The sequence below is a fragment of the Zootermopsis nevadensis genome, unplaced genomic scaffold, assembly GCF_977971745.1.
Source record: "Zootermopsis nevadensis isolate Lab colony 2312 unplaced genomic scaffold, Znev_1.0 Znev_ptg000012l, whole genome shotgun sequence".
NCBI classification, from domain to species: domain Eukaryota; kingdom Metazoa; phylum Arthropoda; class Insecta; order Blattodea; family Termopsidae; genus Zootermopsis; species Zootermopsis nevadensis.
The window spans coordinates 3,551,577-3,576,028 of NW_028259144.1; the positions used below are offsets into that span (position 1 = coordinate 3,551,577).

At 40.7% G+C, this 24,452-nt stretch overlaps 1 protein-coding gene across 7 annotated transcripts in view; it reads left to right on the forward strand.

The window, feature by feature from the left end:
* The window catches only part of LOC110841535 (ras-GEF domain-containing family member 1B), a 360,406-nt gene that overhangs the window by 107,081 nt on the left and 228,873 nt on the right, over positions 1–24,452 (forward strand). For 2 of the 7 annotated variants that reach the window (XM_022087177.2, XM_022087178.2), the window contains exon 2: positions 19,042–20,009. The exons of 4 other annotated variants lie outside the window; for them this stretch is intronic. In XM_022087177.2, the coding sequence (XP_021942869.2) occupies positions 19,125–20,009 (885 nt within the window). In that variant the 5' untranslated portion in view covers positions 19,042–19,124. Of the gene's footprint in view, positions 1–19,041; positions 20,010–24,452 lie in introns of those variants that run through there. One more of the 7 variants, XM_022087179.2, reaches the window with a different exon arrangement.

Genomic DNA, 24,452 nt, shown 5'->3' on the forward strand with positions numbered 1-24,452 from the left:
AAAACTCAACTACAATTTCTGTTATGTAGCATTTTGGTGATGCTCATATCCATATGTGCAACATAAAATGATAATATAATTATCTTATTTGTAAATTTTAAATTTTTAATATAATTGTGATTAGACGGACAAAACCGAATAATTAATTTAATATTTGATTCACAATATGACGCAATTATACTATCTTATCAACGGGGATGTTGAATGTCACACCAAGCATATCAATTCTCTCTTCGTTTTACAGCATTGCAAATCATGTCAGTGGTCTAATACATTGCAATTAGGTTATGACATAATTTTTGATCGTTTTTCTTTCTAGCGTGATTAGCTTTTACGCGCTTTCGCCTGCCGCAAGGTATAAACAAGCACGGAAGTCATGGCTGTGGTGCGGGTAAGTGTACTTCGCCGCCTGGCAGCCAATATTAGACTAGAATTGTGTCTCGGCTTGTGTTACCGTTCACGCCGTAACCATTGTGAGCGAAGTGTGGGCAGTTTTAACTTTCACGTGCCAGTACAGCACACTGAGGAGGTGTGGTGACGTGGGTGGCTGTTTGGGGTTTTCAATTCGATTACATGTCAATTGCTCAGATTATTGTTACTTGCTGGAAGTTGTTTTTTTCCTTAGCTTAATGTGTTGAATGAAACAGTGACATAAGTCTCTAAGTGCTTAGAATTCTATGCATTTTTAATCGGTCCGATGAATTTCGTTTCTTGAATAATGTCACATCAACTACTAACATCGTTGTTGGTTTTCAGATGCTAAGAACGAATGTTTTGAGATGTAATATCATTATACCACTGAAGGGACTGAGGGAAATCGCGAAAAATCTGGTCCAGTAAAAGCCATGTTCTTTAAAAATGTATTGTTTGCTGAAACATATTTCCCTTCCGAATAGGCTTTGTGTACCGGACTTTAGAAGTCGGGAATTGAACCCGGGTCTCTGCGGCGGGAAGCCGCGGTCAAAACGCTTGAGCTATGGCATGTCTTATTGGTCTGATTAAAATCTTGTACTTTTTCGTTTATTTTCGATATCGAACACATTTAAAGACATACAAGAAAAATAATTTTGATCTTGATTAAGTGTGTGGTGCTAGATTTATATTTGCGATTAATAAACGTCAACTCCAGCGAGGAATACGGAATCTCAGGGTTTAAATTTGAAAAATATGTGTACTGCGTTGGAATACGTGTTTCCCCCCCCCCCCCCCCCCCTCTTGCTTTAGGTTTGTTCGGATTTATGGTCACAGTTTTAAAACAGCTTTAACTGTTGTAGTTTTAAGTTTTATGACGAAGTATTAAATCCGGCTCGTTGCTGAACTGTAAGAGAATGCCCATTCTCGTTATACCGGCGTGGTTAGAAATTAGACTAGCGACTTGATATAATCTTTAAACGTACTATAATTCCTTCTTCTGGTCATTTTATTCAACCAACAAGACGTTGAGACTTGAACACGAGTTGAATACCCAAAAGGTTGTCAGCAACAACCACTGTATGTATCAATCACTGGAGTTGCTATAGCAACATGCCGCATAAGGTGGAGGAATCTTGATGTTTTGTCACGTATGCATTTTTTTTTTCATTTGTTTTGTTTTTAATGTTCAGTAAGCGTACAAGGTTTCTCTCTTACGACTCTGTTGATTTGTTGAACTGCCTTCAGAGGGAGTGATTCCTATTCTTATATCACAACAAACGTTAGGAATTTCCGGGAAAGGAGCATGTAGGTTTATAGAAGCTGGCTCTCGGAATTGTACTTGAAAAAATCTCCGACTTCTAACGCTGTTGAAGTCAGGTCAACTTTCTTTTAAAATTCTGTGCTCAATACCACAGAACTTCATCTGAGTTTATGCACGTTATGTAATTTAAGAAATTTGCAGAACGTGAAGTTATTTTTCCTAATTTACATATCGGAGTTTCTCGTGAATAATAAAGATAAAACTCTTATGCAATTTTCTTGGCCTAGAAACGTAGCGTACAGAGGTTACTAAATTTTACGGTATGATTACTTTAAAGTTTTGAAGAATAAATAAATAAATAAACATGTATTAAAATAAAGGGAAATACTTGAGGTTTTGTTATTCGAGTGTATAATACTAGCCTAGAAAATCATGCATTTAAACAGATTTGATCAACACTTAAAGTATATGATGACTCTAGTCGCTTTACCGAAGCAGTTCCCAGACGTTGTTTTCACTTTTTATTTGGGTTCTTTCGTGTGCAACAGTTGGTCACATTTTAGTGACAGGTTTGTTTATGTCGGTCGTTTGGTGTCAGTTTCCGTGTAATAGTCACCTGTAAATAATTAGTTGTTTATATGAAATTAGCAATTTTTATTAAAGCTTCTTACGAACCACTTAGCGTTTGAAGACTCTTACATCCATGAATTATCCTTACACCAGTTTGATATTTTTGGTTCTCACGGCGGTTGTTGGTCTTTTGGGTTATAAGGCCCTGAAGATTGGGTCAGTATGTCCCTCCAAAACGTTGGTACCTACCTGCATGTCCACACGACGTTACCACTTAGATGACAAACACAGGCACGTCGCAGTTCAGAGATGATATCCCTGTCCGTCAGTCACCCGCCATCCTGAGCTGTTACGTCACGTTTAGATGCTGGGGGGGGGGGGGGGGGGGAGAGAAGCATTCGAAATTGCAATTAGAAAGTATTGAAACAAAAATTTCTTTTGTCTTCTATCGTTTCAGTTTGTGTCACTGATTCCTTTCTATTAACTATGTTTGCTGTGGCATCAGTGTATTGTTACGTCTTAATTGTATTCCGTACGTCAACTGTGTAGTTGCTACTATCCGCTCTTTAAAGCTATCTCTTCAAGTCGAACTGCCGCCGTGTACTGTCTGTCATGTTTCGTTGTGGTCACCGATGCTTAAATTCTCATCGCTCCCTGACGCGTTTGTTAAGTTTCGCTTCCACTCATCAACACACAAGCCACTTAAGGTGTTCTTGTATAGGGTGTTCCGTCTAAAACGAAACCATAACTCATCACGATACGCAAAATTTGGTGACAAGATAAACTAATTGATTTGAGTTTTTATTTATTAGAAACAAAACGCTGCAACTGAGGTTAGCGTGCGCTTAAAAATATCTCCACCGCCTTCTCGAAGGCAAGAATCCATCCTGAGGGGAATAGACCGCTGGGGAGACCTAGACGTAGATGGGAGGATAATGTCAGGCGGGATCTATGGGAGATTTTGTTGGCCCAGGACAGGGTCCAGTGGAGGGCTTTGGTTAATTCGGTGATGAACCTTCGGGTTCGGTAAGCCATCTGGTTGGTTGGGTCCACTATTTGGGAAGCCTGAGGGGAATAGACCGCTGCGGAGACCTAGACGTAGATGGGAGGATAATGTCAGGCGGGATCTATGGGAGATTTTGTTGGCCCAGGACAGGGTCCAGTGGAGGGCTTTGGTTGATTCGGTGATGAACCTTCGGGTTCGGTAAGCCATCTACCTAGTTAAATGCTATACTGTCTTCATAATAATATTCCCCTGTTATTCAGGTCAGATAAAGACAGGCTCAAGTAGGAATTGAAGTTTGAGTCTTCTGGGCAGTAGCGCCGTGTCGTCTGGTAGATATTTACCAACGTTTCAGATGTCCTTCCTGCCTCCATCATTAGGACGATGAGTCAGGCAGGACCTCTGACACGTCGGTGAACTTTTACCAGACTACTGGGCGCTGCAACCCAGAAGACAAGCCCTCTAAATACAGGTGTTTTCAAAGATACGTTTTGTTGTGGACAGGCTGTACTGTGGCTGAAACGACATTGTTCCTTCTGGAGTGAATAACGAGTGTCAGGATTGGTTTATTCGGAATACGGAACAGCAAAGGGGCTCGGTTGTTGAGCAGCGTAGAGAAGAGATGATCTATCTGTTCTCCCTCGAACTGAGGCACGCGGTTTCCGTCACGGTGTTGATGTTAACACCAGTCTGTCTTGGTTTCTAATTATTCAGATGGCACAGGCTTGTTTCCAGCCTTAGCATCGGTTTGTGTTCTTGTCTGACGGATAAAGTCGTGGAGAAAATCTTGACAGTTTCCTGTTTCTCCCTAGCTGATACAAAAATCACGAGCTGAAACTTTTTCCTGTTTCCTTGTCTCTGATAATGACGAATGGAAGAATAATATGAAAATAGATCTTTGGGGGGGGGGGGGGGATATGAAGATGACAGCCTTCTGGTATATTGCACCGTGTAGTCTCGTACAAGTTTTCAATCATGGTGGCGACACTACGCATCTCTGAAACGTCGGTCAACGGCGCAAAATCACACAAGACCGCCGTAAGAACATGAAATTTCACTTCGGGTCGTGTGGTGGGACGGTGTGGACTGGATTTATCTGGCCCAGGTCAAAAACCAGTGATTGAACTCTGGGTTCCATAAAAGGCCTGGAATTTATTTTTCAGCCTAGCGAAAAGTCTTCGTAATAAATCTGCTCCGTTGTGTCAGTTGCATGTCCTGAGTCCAAAAAGGTCTTAAGCGTGGAATACATCTTGTTCATTTCTTACCCATCGCATAGCCTTATGACGTCATGGATGAAACGTGAATTTACAATAAATTCTTCAGTTCGATTCGTCAGTACATCCGACGATGTTTAGCCACTGGATGAGAAGTGTTGATGTAGACACTAGATGACCCAGAACTTGTCTGTCGCATCTCCTGTGGAGACAAAAATAAATGCAGGTGATTTCCGCTAGAAACCTTGGCCGATGGTAGCCAGCGTAGGCAGCAATGCGATGTGGTCAAACGTGGCTTAAGTAACAAGAAACGCAGAATTTTGAAAATAACTAATGGCGCCACACATTTATATTCATTATTACCATTGGATGCACTGAACGAATCACTGAATAGTCACGTTTTGCCGGTTGAGTTTCTTAAGCTGGAAATCTGTACCGTCATTTGTGGACTGTGTATCGCCTCAATCTTCCACCATAGAGGTCGAGGCAGTGCGTTCCCCTGAAATGTTGATAACCACCAAGACTGTGCCCCTACTCTACATAATCTCAATAATGCCATTCTTGACTTCTGGAGATGATGGTAAAAATTTCGTTTTACTAAAGCTGTTTGTCAGAAAATCCAGTCGTGCTTCTGAACGAATGTTGTGTTTTTTTACAGTCAAAAGTGTTGGGCGTGTTTTGTGGCACCTTATAGTACAGTGAGCCTGGTTGGAGTGGGGGGGGGGGACTCTTCTTTCCTGGCAAGATCAAGGTGAAAGTGAATTTATGAGACGCAGTTGTGCCGTCACTACTTCCGACGAGGTACGATACTGCGTTCCGCATGGGACAGAATAGATTTCGCTGTTGCTTTCACCGAATTCCTCGTGCCCGGTTAGGTTGGTGCAGATATTTCGTATTTTATCTCAGGAGCAAATGATTGCAGGTTTTTATCGATGGGCCGTATTTGCTTCTTTTTAATCTCCACCGCAATGTCCAGTCCGGGTTCTGGGACACACCTATCCTCCAGTCCAGTGAGTTCGGATCCGTATTTTTCCGGGTTAAATGTATCACGAATGGCGAAATCTCAGATGTTCACTCAGATGTTAGCTCGAAGATGATTTTTCTTCTGATATTACACCATAAAGTCTGGCAGAAAATGACCCACAATACAAAGTTTCTTTGGAGGTCGAGGCAGTTTACATCTCTGAAACGTCGGTCAGTTTCTACCTGACTGCACCGTACCAGAGGATAGTGGTCTTCATATCAGGAATATTCATTCCATCCCGCACTGTCACCGGTCCTCGACCACCAGTGCCCTGAAATAACCTCCCCCGAGCTTTGAAAGATCGATTTCAAGCACAACACAGAATCACAGGACACGACTTAGAAACCATCAGTTGACGGCGTGTGTCGGAAGTTGTAAAGCTCTGACCTGCTGCGGCCCTGGAATTTGTTTATAAACTTGTTAAACGGCAGTTTCAAGTACAGTCAGATTTTCTTTATTAATAAAATTTGGAAGGACATTTGTGTTGTCTTCTTTTGTAATTTATTACTGACATTGAATTTCAAAGCTGGCCAAATGATTCAATTCTGTGTGTAAATAATATTCTGTATGACATTTCTTTTATAAATATTTGCACTGTTTACGTAAATAGCAAAGTGAATGTTTATATCATCTGTTCTTTTTATATCCTTCTTGTATTTTCTTCTTATTCTGCTTTACTTTTGAAGTCTGTTTGCTGGACATGTGTCAAATTGACATTCCTCGGCGTAATCATGTATACTGTGTATTTCGCTATTAACCTTGAGTGCTGTTGATAAAAAAGAACTTCCCTGCAGACCTCTCAGGGAAGTTATCGGTAGCGCAGACTGGTAGCGTCGAGTGATTGGATCACTAATTTTTGTTATTATTATTATTTATTATTGACTGCAAATGGGTTTATACCCGGTGGCAGTGTCCTACAATAACATACAAAACAATGAGACAGAACAGAACAATGAGATATATCAACACAATGAGACAGAACAAAACAATAAACAAAAGGACACAACAAAAACAATAAGACACAATAAACGATGAGATACATCAACACAGAGACAGAACAAAACAATAAAAAAGGACACAACAAAAACAATATGACACACAAACAATGAGATACATCAACACAATGAGACAGAACAAAACAATAAACAAAAGGAATCAACAAAAACAATAAGACACAACAAAGAGCAGTACATTTCAAAGGATATGGAAGGAAGCGGTCACGGGCTGAATGAACGTAATATTTGTACGAAAAACCTCAGTCATCCCGAGATTCGAACCCAATACCTAGCTAATGCGAAGGAGCAGAAGTGTGACAAGGCAATAAAAGTTTGCAACAAAACTCTTTTTTCTGTGAGCCGCGTCGAATGTTATAAATTATCCAAAGTTTCGGCAAACATTCCAGTCGCCGTCTTCAGGACGAATATATTTTTTTGCAGACGGTAGGCGACGAGTGGGATATGGCGGATAAGGACAGCGGGTTGCTGTCAGTTGGTGACGAGCGTGTGGTTGAGGAAAATAGGTGATTAAAAGTTTTTTACGGGCCACGTGGTGAGAAGAGGGAACAAAAGTTTTGTTTACCATGGGAATCTGGGAAAGGGGTGGCGAAAGGATTTTCAGCGACTGCGCAAATGGTGCACGAGGTTGGGTTAGGCGTCCTGTCTCCTGGATTTTTGAAGTTGTTTCTGAATTTATGGAAAATTTGTGCAAGCCCGGATATGGTCATTATGATGTGTGACACTACTGTCTGTTAAGTTTTAGAAATTGTTAATTAAATTTAACAGTGACTTTCTACTGATCGATATTAAAATTTGAGTTGTATTAATTGTTACAAAATATTTTATTATTGAGTACCGGTATCTGAATGTCTGCCATATATTAAACGTCAGATTTCACCAGTTTTTTGGTATTTATTTTTACCGCTGATGAATTTGATGGTTGTGTGTTAAAAGATAATTTAACTCCTTCCTTCCCTGTTGATCACACAACACTGCAACATATAAACTAATACTTTTTCTTGTGCGATTACAAAAACAAATTTCGTGTTACACGAAGGCCATCTGTTTCACTCCGCTTCGCCTCGTTGTACGACTGACTCCATGATCCAAATGGCGCAATTTCGCACCGTCATATGTCATCGCTAGGAGCATAAGTATCCTACAGAAGTAGGACAGTGAGAGGTGTATTATGGGTGGCCATGGATTGTTTGTCTCTCATGCAATAAAGCGGTGAATACGCAATAACACGGAGATGTTCTGTTCTCTGAAAAGAACGTACACACTTATCTTATCCACATTGCAGTTATACCATATTTCATAATTAAAATGTATTATTTCGTTAAAAATACGTGCAGATGTTTGTTTTACACACACCAGTGTCAGGTTGACTCAGCGGTAACGTATCGGCAAGCAGCCAGTTAAAATCCAGGCCGAAAACCATTTTGTAGTGATTGTTCTCACATCCACCAGGAATACGTCAATACGACTCCATAAAACAGGCTCCTTGATATTTATCATCACAAGTCGTTAAATAAAATTATCACTTGATATAGCATTGTAAAAATGAATAAATACACATTAGATTCGTTTACAAATTTAAATTGTCAACTTACTGTGGCAAAATTCAGACTTAAACATACCCTTGTAAGCCAGACTTCAATAAATCTGGTCAGTCAGGAGAAACTTTTCCGTTTTTGGAGACGTGTTGTTAGCTTAAATAAATCAAGGTGGAGCCCTGCGGTTAGTTGATCCGCGTTCCAGGAGTTCTACCAATTATGTAAGAATCCATAACCAACTTCTTGGAGCAGAGTCCGTGGGATGTTGATATACGCTCAGGTAGTCAAGAAATGTACCGTCTTTTACGTAACCTGAAGATTAATTACAGTGCTCAGAAGAGTCCTCTACCTGCCCTTATCCTGGATTCCATGAATCTAACCCACGTTCTCTCAAATTTCTATTCTGAGAACCATTTTAATATTATCCTCTCATTTAAACCTAGATCTTCCGAGTGGTCTCGTCCCTACAACAATTTTGAACTCATTTTTAATCTCGTCATGCGCCCCACGTCTCATTATGTAGTTGTCTAAGACATCCAAGATTTCCTTAAACTTCCTGCTGTAATTTTTCGTTACTTTAGTTGTTCTAGAGCAGTGGTATTCAACCTGGGATACGCGAAGACATCTTAGGGGGTACGTGAAATTTAAAAAAAAAATTATTTTATGATAAACATTGAATAATCAGTAATGTAATTTATTTAATTTATTTTAGATGTAGATTATATACTATGTATAACTTGAATTATACACCAACAACTTTGGGGGTACAAAGTTGAAGAGAAATTATATCTGGGGGTACGCGAAGACATCTTAGGGGGTACGTGAAATTTAAAAAAATATATATTATTTTATGATAAACACTGAATAGTCAGTAATGTAATTTATTTAATTTATTTTAGATGTAGATTATATACTATATATAACTTGAATTATACACCAACAAATCTGGGGGTACGCGAACAAAAAAGGTTGAATACCACTGTTATAGAGAACTGTGAGCTGTTTTGGATTTTACGTTCTCATGGCGGTGAGTCTGGGTTGTAGCGCCGTGTAGTTCTGTAGACGTTTACCGACGTTTCATAGGTCCTTGCTACCTCTGTCATCAGTTCTGTAGTTAGCATTACACTCACAAAGAGCCTTTTAATAGTAAGCATTGGAAATCCAAGCTGAGAAGGCACAGATGTGACCTGAAGTAAGGACGTGGAGACATCGCACACATTGACTGTGAAAGCGTGTGTGTACGGAAATGGTGCCTAAGTGGAAAAATAGAAACAAGCATCTGAAGGGTGCACAGCGACACAAAAACTTTGTAATAATACTTCTTAAAAGTCAAAGAGGCGAATCGAAATTACTGCTTTAACGGAAGGGGGGGGGGGGGGTGAGCTGTTAAAATGTGCAAATGGATTTGGGGAGGGGGGGGGGTCTCTCTCTTCTAACGACTTCTCATTTTTAGCCTAGTTTCCTTTGTGAGGTTTGTTAATCGTATGCCACCATCGTGTCCATGTGTTTTACTGCCTGTTACCAAATTACTTTTGAAACAGTTCGCGGATTTTTATTGAACGTCTTTGCTTGTATCTTGCAGTTTTAGGCTACCTTCATTATTATTTTCTCAGTAACGCCAGTGTGCTGGAGTACCAGCTTACACCATTTTAGTGTTCTGATTATTTTTAAGTGTGAGGTTGGAGGATACAGAAATCCTGTTAACGTTTTAAAACGCTAATAATATATGGTAGCTTGATATCTATATTTTTGAAACGAAAAAGTGAAAGGAAAAAGTGTATTGTTATGTTACCTTGGAAACGTCAATTGTTTACTCGGCATTGTTGTTACCTATAAAACATTTCATAACATTACATTACTTTACATTACATTCAGCTACCACAGACCCATCTTAAGCATAACTAATTCAAGTTAAATAAGCAAAGTCTTAATCAAACTTTACTCAATTGTAAAGCGGGTGTAAAGGAAATATTTAGAATAAAGCCAATATATAAACTTCCTTTCCGTATAGACGTATTTACGTCAAATTCTCCGGAACCGTGGTTCCACTATCACTTTTTCTTTGGTTTTATTGAAACAAGTAATGAACCATTTTAGTTATAAATATAGTGACTGTGAAGATATTTTTTAAAAAGATTTTCGGCGATGAATCACTGTAACAGTTTGAGAACAAAGCGTTGCCATTTGTTATATATTTCCTGTAACGCAGAGACTGAATACAATGGGAGTGTTAGTGGACTGGAATCAGCGCACAAGAAAGCGATGAAATGGAACATAAATATTTTGAATGCCCTCTTTCGTCGGGTTCTCGAATGGAATCTCGCGCTTATTGTGCGTAAAGTGTTAAAAGGACGCCATGCACATTTCTGAACGCAGGATTGCGCTGATTCTTGTCTGTCTTGAAGGAAAAGGGAGTGGGGATGTGATCTGGATTCATCGAAAGACAGGGTCTGTATTTGAGGGTTCTTGTGAAGACGGTGACGAACCTTCTCAGTTCATAAAGAGGGAAGTTTCTTAACCAGCTGAGCAACTACCAGGTTCTGAATAAGTGCTATGCTCAACGTATGCTTGTCGCAAGATATCTCCGAGCTTCGTTGACGTTTACGAAGACACGGAGAGGGTGGGGAAGCGATAGAGCGTGAGGTTTCTTACCCCCCTCCGTTGCTATTTCCATCTTCCCCTACTTTCTTACTGTGACGAATTTCAGACTCGTAGGTACTTTGCGCCCAGTAGTATTCGTGTGGGTTTCTTTTGTGCTCGTCAGTTGCAACGTTTGGTTCGTATGTGGTGTCTGCTATTAGCTTTAGGTCTGGCGGATACGTCAAGTAACATATTGAGGGAACTTGGAATTCAGACAGAATGCTGAGGCAGATTACAGTAATGTATGGGTTTGCATGTCAGGATCGTAACCATTAGACCCTGTAGATGTCACGTGGTTCCCTCCACACCCAGATGTTGGTGTCACCACTGCACACATGGTGTTCAGATAACAAGTCTGGGGTTGTTCAAGGAACTGCTTGCTGGGGGCTGTTGGAATACGAAATATGATTCTTCAGACCTGATTACCGCACCCTTTTCTGAGAGCCCTTTATAAATCACTGTTTATCTCACTGGTCTATGGACGGAATGATTTATAGGTCGGCAGAGATTGGTTGAATGAAAATGTTATTGGTATAGTAGCTTAGAATTTTAAATATAATTTAAAGTGTTTGAATTATCATCGCGGCATAACCTAACGCGCCCTTCGCTTGTAGATCTGAGTCATGTCCCTTGAGATGTGGAAAACGCTCTCAAAAGGAGATGCTGCGGGCTGTGTTTTGATCTTGGGGCTGTCAGTTCTGCTACAAACCAACTTGAAAGGGCTCTCAACATGACACTTTTTTCTGTTAGAAAGTGAATTGATGTGATGAATCCCTGAGAATGGAAACAAATCTCGGGACTTGGTCTTATAGTATTCTGTATCCGAATGGAAAAAAAAAAACTTGGTTACTTACCAGGTCATTTGCCTCAGCTGGTTTGTCGGTCTGTCAGTAATTGATTCTCCCAGACTGCGTAAGTGGCTAGTGAGTTCCGCTGATCCAGAAGAAGTCTGTACCATGAACGAACATACTCGTGTATACTGCGTCTAGTCTAGCTGTGCCGATGGGCGACGTCAAATGTAAGGGTAAGTTGAAATAAAAGAAATGCTATCAGGTTATGCTACAGTGAAACAAAAACTAATATTATGCTGATTGGACTGGACATCTTAATGAGATTTATCGGCTACTGCCGGATTATTTATGAACTTGCGACGGTCATGGAGAGGCACAGGTCGAGTGAACACTCAGTACTATCTGTAGAATTATGCATATTTTGCCGTGTACGAATTATAGTTTACTTCGAAGACGGTGTTTAGAGAAAATATCGTTTTAAGTGTTGACAACGCCCTGTCGATGCGAGTAGACAGTCATTTGTTAGTTTGAAGTTATTTTTATTAGCAGTGCCAGAAAAAGGCATGAGTGTAGGCAGAATCAGGAACAAGTTTTACTTTAAACTTTGAGAACGGCACACACAAACCAGTTTGTTGATGAGTTGACCCATTAGCCAGCAAGCATTTTGGTGAGAGAACTTCGCTTCGTATTGATTGCTTATCAGAGGCTGTACTGGGGCTGTAATAACTGACTTCTGATTGGTCATTGAAGTCAACGCTGTTTGATAGGGGTCACATACACAGAGATGAAAGCCCTTGGAAATCAAGGGTGTTGATCACATAACCGTTCTTTTTCTACACTTCTGTGTTTGCTTACTTCCTCCAAACACCTACGTATTAAGCTAAACACGAACGCCCTCTTCTTCGTAATTTGTTAGCTGATGTATTTTGGTTCAGTTCTAAGCAAAGTCCATGTTGCTGTCTGTCTGACGCACGCACGCACAAACGCGTCAGCACTTCATCAAACACTTCACATCTAGCGCATCAAAATGGCACAAATTGTGAGCCTTTAGGGCGACGTCCTTGTTATAATAAACCACAAACAGAGTTGTGACGACCTCGCTGCAATTTTACACATGTGAAACATCTGGTCTAAAAAGTGTGTTATATCAATTACATGCGCAGTCTTGTATACAAATTTTATGTGCTGTTCGTGTTGCGTTGTTCAGTTTTCTTACACAAAATTCTTGACTTATTTACTTCATTTCCGGCTTATGTACTCATACGTTGTTTACCTCCCCATCAGGTTTCATCACCGCTGGCAGGTAGTTTTCAACTCAACTCCTACGACCCACTGCGATCTCCACGTGTCGGACTTGTATAATCGTTTGTGTTGCGTGTGAACTGACGTGGAAATATCCAAAAAATGTTTAAGTGGAGTATAACATTGTTTTGTGTAGCTGGTAAACGTGATAATTTGTTTCTTAGTTTATTAGAATACGTTCTCGTAACTTCGGTGGTTCTGTCGTGTTTAACGTGAAAGGAAGCCATCGTTCATGTTTCAAAAATAACATGTTGTATGGCGTTTTTATTAGATTCTAAGTAAAATGTAAAACATGTCATGGGTTCGCGCCTATGGAAGTCCGTGTGCGATTTATGGTGGGGAAAGTGTCTTTGGGAGAAGTTTTTCTCCGACTTTTCCGGGTTTTCCTTTTCCGTATCATTCCACCGCTGTTACGTATTTAATCATTATCATTTGGGGAATAGACAAAGGGTTCTTTAGCGGCCGCAGTTCTTCTGAGAGACAGTCTGACCCAGTCGCAAAACGAAAGTCATTCCCTCACCGGGATTCGAACCCGGTGTATCAGGTCTAATTATGGACTTTAGTATTAGAGGTTATTAACTTCTGGGCTTAAACTGTCTGTCTATGCACTTGGCTAGTGGGTTGTTTATCATTTACTAGTTTTCGGGTCATCGTTCCGCCCACTTCGTAGCACTGAACAGTAGTTGTTTGAGCGCAGTTGGAAAAAACCAGTGCCCTAGAAAGTACGACCCACTCTTCTGTACGCCTCATCCATTTCTATGCCTCATCGCGTAAAAATTACGGACTTCCTCCCCACAGATGGGGAACAGCTGCTGTGTCAGCACCCTCAGCCCACAGCCGTGGTCATGGAAATGGACCGTATGGACTTTGGCCATCGAACTTGCCTCTGAAGCGCTGTTCGTTATGAGAAACCAATAGTAGATCAACTGGTCTTGAAATTCGCCTGAATTTATTTAACTAGATATATTACCTTGGTACATATTTGAGCCTGATGAATCTACCAGTTCACGCCCTATTGAAGATTCATCTACTCCTAGGTCTCATCCCTTCATATTTTCCATCTAAAACTTCAAACGCGTTCATCATCTCTTTATTGACGGACGGATCTAGGACCCTGTCACTTCGTCGTTGTGTGGTCCAAACACTGGGATGCACAGTCTCAATATGTTTTGTGAATCTGTGGACCTCACATTTAGTTTCGAAATAATTTGCGTGGGATATTTTATTTAAAACACAGTTTTCTCAATTGCACGTACTTTTCATGTTGTCGAATGTGAGATTTATTGTGAGACAGGAAGTAGAAAAAGTTGAAGGAATTCGAAGAATGTGACATCACACGGCTTTTATAATATTTACCGCCGTGGCGCTGTATAGCGATCGGTTTATGCATTAACAAGTTACCAAGACGCGAAACGACAGCTGGTGTAGGTAGCTTATGTTCTGGATGTTAGACGATCAAATAGACCAGAAACGGAGAAACGGAGAAAACTGGAGAGACGAAAATATATTATAGTCAAGGTCTTATGTTCATTGTACGTATTGAAAAGTGTGATTTCTGGTTTTCACGGCGGTGAACTGTCTTCTATTAAAAATCAGACCTATAAATCGTATGTAGGATCGCCCAGAGACTGGAGACCACTCGTTACTTCCACTTTCACGTCTGTGTAGTGTATAAATTGTATGGGGAATGTTTAATGAAGACCAGTGCAGAGAGAGAGATCGCGGTAGTCATTACATTGCAAGGAACAGCTGCCAAAATCTCCCCCTCAGGGTGGGTGGGGGTTATAAATAGAATCTCATCAGCTGGTCCTTGCTTCACAGACGGAGGCCCGGTTAGTGGGGTACTGGTCACACCCTAGAAACTTCGGTGATGGAGCCTCTGACAATGCTGATACAACCCCAACTCAAAGAAAACACAAAATTTACTTTCAAGTTGATTCCTATCTGAGAATAATTGGTTTGCCTACTCTTCGCTTTCTCTGTTTCTCATTCTTCATCCTCCTTCTCTATTTTCACTTTTTTATCTTTACCTTCTTGTGATTTCACCCTTCCAGTCATCACCCTGATGATAGATACAGCAAGAACCTCTGAAATGTCAGTAAACGTCTACCAGACTACACGGTGCTACAACTCAGAAGACAGTCATCTTCAATGGTTTACGTGGTTTTCTGTGTCTGTCTACTTCCTTATTTGTTTCCTTCTTCTTTCTGTTTCCTTGCTATGTTTTATGGTTTATTTGGTACGACGGAGACATTATCGTGGATGAATATATTTTGATTATGATTAATGCCGCCGACTAATGGTTTGTCGTGTTTCCTGATGTCACGGTCTTCGCGTTACAGTTCTGCTGAAGTTATATTTTAATTGCAATCGTTTCAATACGCAGGACAAGCTTTAGTAACCTAGTGTGACAAGTGACGGTTTTTAATTAAATATTTACCTCCGCGAGTTCTGAACATCTTGATGGTCACAAGTGATGCTCAATTTCCGAGGCCTCCCCCCAGCAAATTCTTTGTCATGAAAAGGATTTTGTTTAAAAGGAAGAATATACATTTTAACCCTGTAAAGTTGAAGCTCGTTCAAATAATGTTTAAGAATTCAGTTCGTACAGACTCCGACTCCACCTGAAATTGCTTCGAACTCCACAGCCCTGCTTGTAACACCAATGGCAACCAGCCACGTACGTTTTTGCTCTGTAACGAAAGAATCGGTAATTAAATAATTTTTTAAAGTGAAAATTAAGTTTGAAATGGACTGTTCTAGCTAGATAGCGGAGCTGTTTATAGATTTATGAGTAAAATCAATAAAGTAGTATTATCTTTGCTTACTTGTTATCCGTCAAGAGGTTTACAAACCGTGGATGAGAGACGTTGCCGAACGTTTTCTCATCAATATTATTCTTTCCATAAAATTAAAATAAATTCTTAAGAACAGAATTAACCTCGAGGGGCAGGCATGTGAAAATTTTTTGTATACAGATAATAAGCATATCAGCAAATTCCGTACCAGATATTTGTAAACATGGCAATGATACGTGACTTTGATGTTGTATCTGATGAGGATAACGTTGTCTGAATCTTTACTACTGAAAATTATGCACGCAAATAGAGGACTCAATCAAACAAGTACTTCTTTATAGTATTTGATTCATCACACACACAAACTGAAACGTTTGAGGAAGGTAAATCTTATATCAGTTCTTTGTTGGTTATCTTGTTTTCGTGTTGTGTTCAAAGACATTTTGAATTTGCACATACGTTTTAGGCTTACATGTAAATTAAACTACCACAAAGCTTTGAGAATCTCATGCATTAATACATTTTAGTTTGCATTCTGTCGAAAGTGCGGATTTTGGAATTTCCGTTTTTTCCGCGTGGTCTAAGGGCTCCCCCCCCCTCTCTGTGCGCGTGCGTTCGTGTGCGGGTACAGTGTCTCTTTTTGTGAGTCTGAATTCAGGTTTTGAATGATCTGTCGTGTAAGTTGTGTGGACGCTTTCAGAACAAGACGAGAGACAGCCATGTTGAATGCGTCAGAGCAGATGGTTCTTACATTATCCTAAAGCAACAGACACCCCCCCCCCCCCCACCGCTGAAACTACACTAGGCCATGAATAAGGGAGCATCATTTGTTGTTTCCGGCTCATGCAGATCGAATGTAAACCCCGAGTGAAATATGTAGATTAAGTTATCTTAAATGCGCATGCAAGTTCATTGTTTTTCTACTAAAATGTACTAGATCCAATATTTTGCTTTCAGATATGTAAATAAAGTAAATTTACATGCGCGCAAAAACAAAAGCCTGGCTGTCTGTAAAGTAAACATGCCGATTTGAATATGTCTGTAAGTGTTTTTCAAATATTTTCCTTGCAAGGATTTATCCTGTATGCGCATTCAACACTGCTTACAATATTTCTTGCTACGCATTAGTTAACTCCTTGAAACCTGGACTCGTGTTGTCTGAATATATTGTGATTTAGAAAATTCGACGAAGAGCTTAATTAAGCACAAGGGCGTTGTTAACGCTTTCTGTTTGTATTTCAAACGCTCCGCGATGTACTAAGGCCACTGCTGCTGGAAGTGAGTTCTGGCGTACAAATCGAAACTCAGAAATAATAGCCTAATGTTCATCAATGAAGCAAGAAGTGGGATTCGTCTCACTAAAGAAAACTTTGGGCGGGATGCTTGCAAATCTTAGCGACAGAAATTAAAGCGAATGGTGAATTGTATCACAAGAAATAATGACTGATTTTTATTAAAGAAAAATTTTCAGTTATGTGTTAACCTTTGCAGAATAGCAAGTTAGTAATATTGTTAATAAATGTACTTGAATTTTCAACAAAATTTTTCCGGTTTTTAGTCGATAACTGAGCGTGTTTTTGACATCCTGGAAAAGGTTTATTTGAGACGATAGAAGAGATTCAGGCAGAATCGCAGATGGTGCTTGACAGGCTGACAAAGAAAGATTTCCAGGGATGCTTCCAGGCTTGGCAGCGGCGCTGGGATCGTTGTGTTCAGTCCCAGGGGAACTACTTCGAGGGTGATGGATGAATTTAATACCTGAGATAAGTGTACGGGTTTTTATACGCGCAGTCTTGAAACTTTCCGATCGCACCTCGTAACTCCTGCCTTATACCGATTCCTTGATTTTTACCACCGTAATGCCCTTGAACCTTGTATAAGAGCCCCTCAGTTTCTCAGTAACTTAGTTATTCAGTCAGTCGCTGCCAGTATGAAGGTTGGCCAGTGACCGTTTGAACTTTATATTTAAAATCGTGCATCTCTTCTGTAAAGCAGTTTGGAAACGTTGCAGGTTCGGAAATGAAGTTTGTTTTGAAACCGGATATAGATTGCTTTGATGAAAGAATGTCCATTAATTTTTTTACGATCTGGGGAGTCCTGTGGCGCAGCGAGAAATTCTAATGACAAGCTGAGAGCTTTGATGTGACGGGTTCGAACAACCAAACAGTTCTTTCTCCTCTTTCAAAGTGGAAAGCGTTTTCTTCTGTGTGGCAGGGCGGATAGAGGCCGGCCGAACGAACTCGTTACGACAGCTTTCCGTTAACGATTTCCAAGCTGGTGTTAATCAAAGGAACATTTTAATAGCGTAACCGGGATAGCTTAATCAGTGTAGTGACTGACTACAGGCTGGATGACCGGGGCTTGATGTCCGGACACAATTGTCACCGGGGCTCTTTCTCTTGGGGGCATAAACCAGGCCTCTACGTGCTGGTTAGTAGTCGGTTTCACATCGTGGAGGCCCGGGTTTGAACCCGCGGCAGTTCGTGTGTGGCTTGTGGTGGACAAAGCGGGATTAGGACAGGCTGATTTAAAACCAGGTTGTGAGTTATGTCGTTCTTAATAGCAGAAATATTTTCTGCTCACGTGTGCTGAAGGAGTTGACACCATGGTTTTACACTCAAGAGTCAATTGCCTGCAGAATGCTAGTGCTCCAGATCTGATCCCAACAAAAGGAGATTAATAAGTGTTTGATAATTTGTATTTTAAAAGTAATACGTTTCCAGTCTGAAATTGGTCACGTCTAGTAAAAGCTAGTTTGTTGCTATGCTTACCGCTGTGACATGAGCAATTTCATTTTGTCCTAGTTTATTTTGTTCGTGAAGTTTGTTTCCGCCTTAAGTTTGTTTTTGTGTTTGCTATGTTGTATAGTCACGTCGTCTGAAACATTTGCCACCGTGTCCTTTAAGAGTCAGGCAGTGAAGGTAGGAGTTTGTCACATTCATGCTAAAAGTGTTTTATTCAAATGTAAAATATCACGAGCCCCACAAAGTTTATTAAGTCGACTTTAAATTGGATTCTGCTGAAGTTTCGTATAGGTTTATTCGTAGATTTAGAATCACTCTTCCGATCTCGCATACCCAAAACGTCAAAATTGCTGTTTTCCTGAACAGGCCCGAAGTTTGCCACAGCCTTGAAACTTTAGTTTTAAAAAGAACACGTAGCTTATGGGCTGGATAACCGGAGTTCGAATTGCTGGCGGGGGCAGGATATCTATTTGCTCCGTGCCCCATCCAGCTTCTTATCCGACGGGTATCTATGCTGTTGAAAACGTATCTCCGCCTAGTACCCGTGTTAATATTACATACAGCTTTATCTCCATTCGTGGTGTCGTTCTTAGGCAGAAACGACTTTGCGTCCATACACGTGATAAAACACTAATTTTTCTTCGTTTCATATTCGAATTTTCCTGGAGCACTTTGCATGACATTTGCAGTTGACTCACAATTGGCTTAAAGTTGACCTTTCTCCCATAGGATCCTCCTGCAAGATTCCACAGAATTACACGGAGGAAGATTTCCGCTTCCTTTATTGATACTGAAATAAAGAGAACGTTAGAATGGACGACGAGATACAGGAAACTGTTGAATCCATCCTCGGTAAAGGTGTCAAAGTAGTTGACTGTGAGAAGAAATCCTGTGTCCGCGAGGAAGAAGTGTTGCTTGTGAACGGTTGTCCTATCGCATTGGAGGGGGAAGACGGTGCCGCAATCCGCGAGGCATTACTACACGGGACAGTGCCTCACTGTGACCTACTCAACCAAATTCTTATCAGAGCTGGAATACTTCGTGCGCCGGTCAGACTTGAGACGAGTCTGAGCGTCAAATCTTCAGTGGTAACTCGTGAAGAGGTTACTGTAGCCCGCGGTGGTCAAATAGTTGACGAAAGATCACGTGAAACCAAAGAAGACAACTACTATACCAGTCACACGAGCGAGGTCTGGGAGCCAGTTGCTGTGGTAACAGGAGGCACTCCAGCGTCGACAAAAACCTCTAAAACGTATCAACATTCCTCAAGCACTCCTTTTCCAAATTCATCTTCTTCTTCAGATACGAGTAGTAGGCCAACAAGCGACGCTTCGACGTCGACCACAGGGTCAAGCAATCAGTATTTCATTCCATTGACACCAAACCATACGCCAGCAAATGGATCGTCAGTGTCATCAGCAGGTGAATTTGGCATGACACCAGGCGCACAGCAACAGTATTACACTCCGACGGCAATGAGAGGAGGCGCGACGTCCAGCTCTTCGGTTGATTCGGAGGATCACGTGGATTTTGCAAGGTGCTCGCCTTACCGAAATCTGAGGAATGGAATGCAGAAGGTTAATATCGGTGGGATGGGGAACGGAGATACTGTGCACGCGAACGGTGGACCTCGTCACCACCAGAAAAGTATGAATGGACAGCCGCCGGGAGTTGGGGTCCAGACTACAACTTCAGCTGTAAGTAGAAGCAATATTTTATTGTTTTGTGAGGTTTCAAGTTTTCAGCACCAACTGATTGCAATGAAGACGTCTTCAACATTAATTAGCTGTTTAACTATGGAGTGACAGTCCAGCGTTACAGAGTCTTTGTGTCTCTATCTTCAAAGTATCTATTCTGATGAAGGAGGCAGAAATAGTCTCCGAAACATTTGATTGTAACTCCATACTTGCACTGCTGATCTGCCGAGAAGGCTTTGTTGTATATTGTAGTTTTGTTGAAGTCTTTCTGTTCTGAAGTTTAAGCTAATATTTCTTCCTCTGTGTGTTTTTGTTGTAAATAAGAAAACTCCATATGTTATTTGTATGACTGACTGCAGTCACACCGCGCCGAAATGCGCGATGTACGGTCTGGACAAGACTGGTTTTTGTGCTAGTCACACACCACGGCTTCAGCTCAGACACATTCTACGAAGAGCCGCTTTTGAGGCAGACACTAACGAAAATAAAAATCCGCCCCGAAAATGGAGGCAGTATATTCCTCCGAAATGTTGTTTTCCACCCGAAAGCCCACACGACGTCACAACCCGGATCAACATGAACGAAAGTAAATTCAGCCAACACCCTTCATTCCAAATTTAATCGAAAACTGTTCAGTGACATTGCCATCAATAATAATGGCTTTCTTGGTGCTTCAAGGAAAAATGTTTGTGTTCTCTGTTTCTTAGAATAAATGGCAGATCTCTCGGCGTGTCTGCACCAACAAGAAAAGAATCATAACGTTACGGAACTGTGTTGTTTGTTTTTGAAATCAAGTTGCTTCGTAGTAGATGTGCCACAAGCCGGCCGCATATTCTCCTAACATGGCGTACTCGTGCGGACTCTTAAATTGCTTGTTTTTGCGAAGTGAGTCACCGGCTGTAGTTCCAGGGAAGGAAATATGTTGCCCCACCCGCACTCCTACCACTCATGTTAAGCGGGTGGAGAAACAGAGAGCAACACTGGCATAAAGGCCTTGTGCAAGTCAAACAGAACTAATTAAAATCACCTCTTCAACTACAACGTGAAATCTGTGGGATTTGAGGATTTGACGGCGGTAAATTTTAAGAAGTTTACCATCGATTCAGAGGTCCTTCCGATGGAAACTTCTACCAGACTACACGGCGCAACAACCCAGAAGACAACCTGTAATGTCACATAAGTTATTTTGATTTCACTGTCTGGTCTAGTCTTGAGGCCGTAGACAGTACTTGCTTCGAGGACCATTGGTGTAAGTCCACTGTTGCCCTAATACCTGTTGGCGAGGTTTCTAAGGATGAAGATGTAGGCAGGTAGGCTTTAAGCAGGTAGACACGCGCTGAGTACTGCAGAAATAACTGTGCAGGCTTTGGACACTGTTTACATGCCCTGAACCAGTTATAATTTCTACATGAGTATCAAACTTTTATTTAACGTCCGACCACTCTCTGAAATGTCTGAAGGCTCGGTGCCATGGCTTCACTGTACCAGAGAAAGGTGATTTCAGAAGTTGTGACTAGTTTTGTGGGGCATCCTGTTGGCGGGTCTGCAGTCAAGGCCAGCCTGACTCCAGCGAACTGACCATATGAGGGATGCAGATGATCGCCTCTGTAAAAACACGTTTTAAATCTCCGTGACAGGACGTAGAAGCAGTAAACATGTGTTGATAACCACTGATGAAACACAGTAATGATTACACTCAACTTTTTCCGGTTGTTTGTCATCTTTCAGGTGGCATTGCAAGGGTAGCTGTTGTTTACTTGCTTTATATTCTGTTCACTCGTCCGCCCACACCAAATTTCCAGCGACGATCGAAGAGAAATTGCCATCTTTGAAATGATTCGTCGATGTTGGTCTCTGGGTTGTGACGCCTTGTGGACTTGTAGGCCCAGAATCGGGGCGAATCTTTGGTGATCAAAGGGTACGGAAGGGGTAGCAGATATTGGCCCATATACTATCCATACAAAAAACACTATTACCTACCGGCAGTACTTCGTTGATAGCCGTCGCAGTGATGCACATGTAATATGTTGAAGGGACGGAATTAAACATCAAAGACAAAATATTTAGGCGTTCTGACTCGAACCCCGGACCGTTTGGAAGACGAAGTGTGCTGACCGCTGCAACTCGACGTCGGTAGAAAATACGTTTTTCAAGAATTTTGCAGAAAATATGACAAATTCTATGCAGAACCAGCTGGCCTCTCAGTTGGTTGAAATAATCTGCCTTTTAATGGAACCCTAATTTTGATTGTAAATTTCACAACCTCCGCTTCCCCCCTTCCCCCCCCTCCCCCCACCAAGAATCCATTGATCCGTGATGTGTCAGGAGCAGGAGACATCTAGCGGCGCCGTTTGCAACCTTCTGCTGTTTGCACAAAATGCTCTGTAGATGGCTGCTCTGTTGAAGAATCTATGAACCCAGTGCTCCTGTTGGATGCTGCGATATCAATTTGTAATCTCGTGTAGTAGTAGAGGTTTTAGGAAATCCCGTTAGGTTCCATTCTTGAGACGGGTTACAGCGCCGTGCTGTGGGGAGTTATAGAAATACGTTGTGGTACGGATCGTAGCGGACGTTCTATTGAATTTGCGATTCGTTGGTTCCATGCTTTTCGTTCTGAACCCTGCGCCTGCCGGGTGTCATGTCTGTTAAATAAATTAGTAATCTTACCAATATGCACCTATATTCCTTTTGCCCAGTTTTATTTTAGTAGCAGTCGAAATCACGGTACCGAATTTCAGATGCAAGAATCATCTTTGTTAATTCTAGGTATTGGGACGAAGTTGCTAGTGATATTTGAAGTGAGACGATATTTAGATTGGGAACTGCAAGTCATGTTCATGTTATGTTCCCGAAAGAACAAACACAGACTGAAACGTGCCTTGAGTCACTTCTGCATTATGACGACTCTGTCTAAGGATTTGTGTAAGCCACAGAAACCCTTCACTTTGCTTCATATGAATGTCTAGCCACAAAAAAAAAAAAAAAAAAAAAAAAAAAAAAAAAAAAAAAAAAAAAGTAATATCAGCGTATTATAACGTGCTGCTAAAAATATAATTTCCACGGGCACCGTATTTCAGTTTCATATTGAATTTGGTTTTTGTATGTGCAAGTTACAGCGTCTCTCTCCATCATTTTTTGCTCTATATATATCAATTATTTACATTCGCAGTGTACGACATCTCAGGATTTAGGGCCGGCGTGATATTGCAAAATGAAAAGGCATCAGATGCAGGCTTTCTGGAGTCGTAACAGTAATGAGAGAGAACTAATTAATTCAGTTCGGATTTTCAGATCTACCAGAGGCGCCAAGAACACGTCGGATTTGTTTTACGTAGACTGTGAAGTTCTCATTCTGCTATGTTCCATGGCTCAGATTCAGCAAGTACCTTGTAATTTATCGGCATACCAAACATTTCCCAGAGTGGAGTAAAGATGACGGCGTAGTTAACCTAGCTGGTCGTAGCATCATTATCGATAGGTTTTGAACCGGTTGCTTTCAACCCATTAAGGTTTTTGCAATTGAGAATTCAATCCGTAGCACACCGTTCTGTGGATAATTTCTGAATTATGAAGGGGGATGCTGTGGGTTTCCTCAGTATTACAATTTAATTACTTGTGAATATAATAAATTTGCATATGTGTAATGTATATGCTTTTTTCCCCACACATTTAACAAAACTTAATTATATTAAATTTATATCTTAATTGCGTCATGTTTGTGTTATATCAATACATATATTTATTTTCCCAGTCTATACACAAAACTTGTTTTAAAATAATGTTGTTTAAAATTATTTATAACATTTACAATATAAATTGCATTATGTTATATTTTAAAGTTGCAGTTTATCGTCTGTGGATATCAGACGTCCGACACATCAAAATACAACCTGATAATGAACATCAAAATGCATACTCCAAATCAAGATGAAGACTGAAAATTAAAATCTATAAACGCAATGCACAAATGTACAATAGTTTTTAAAAATATATGAATTGATAAACCTGATGATGATGTGGTAAACATCGAAACATGTCGTCGAAATCAAAAGCGCTGTGATAGATGTAATATTATACGACACAGAAAAGCGCCATAAAATATAACATAATGCAATTTATATTGTAAATGTTATAAATAATTTTAAACAACATTATTTTAAAACAAGTTTTGTGTATAGACTGGAAAAATAAATATATGTATTAATTATATTAATGTAATTTTTATACATTCACAATTTATTTTCCCCTCAGTATCTCATGCACGAGTCTGGTACCAAACCAGACTAAAACTAAAAATCATGAACACACCAGGCTGTTACAGTTCAATAGTGTTAATGTGTTTGATTGAGGCGTGATGTTTTTATAAGGACTGTACCATGGACACGTAATTCTAGCATGCATACCACGACCACTGGCGGGGTGTTCGTGCTGAGACATCTGGTG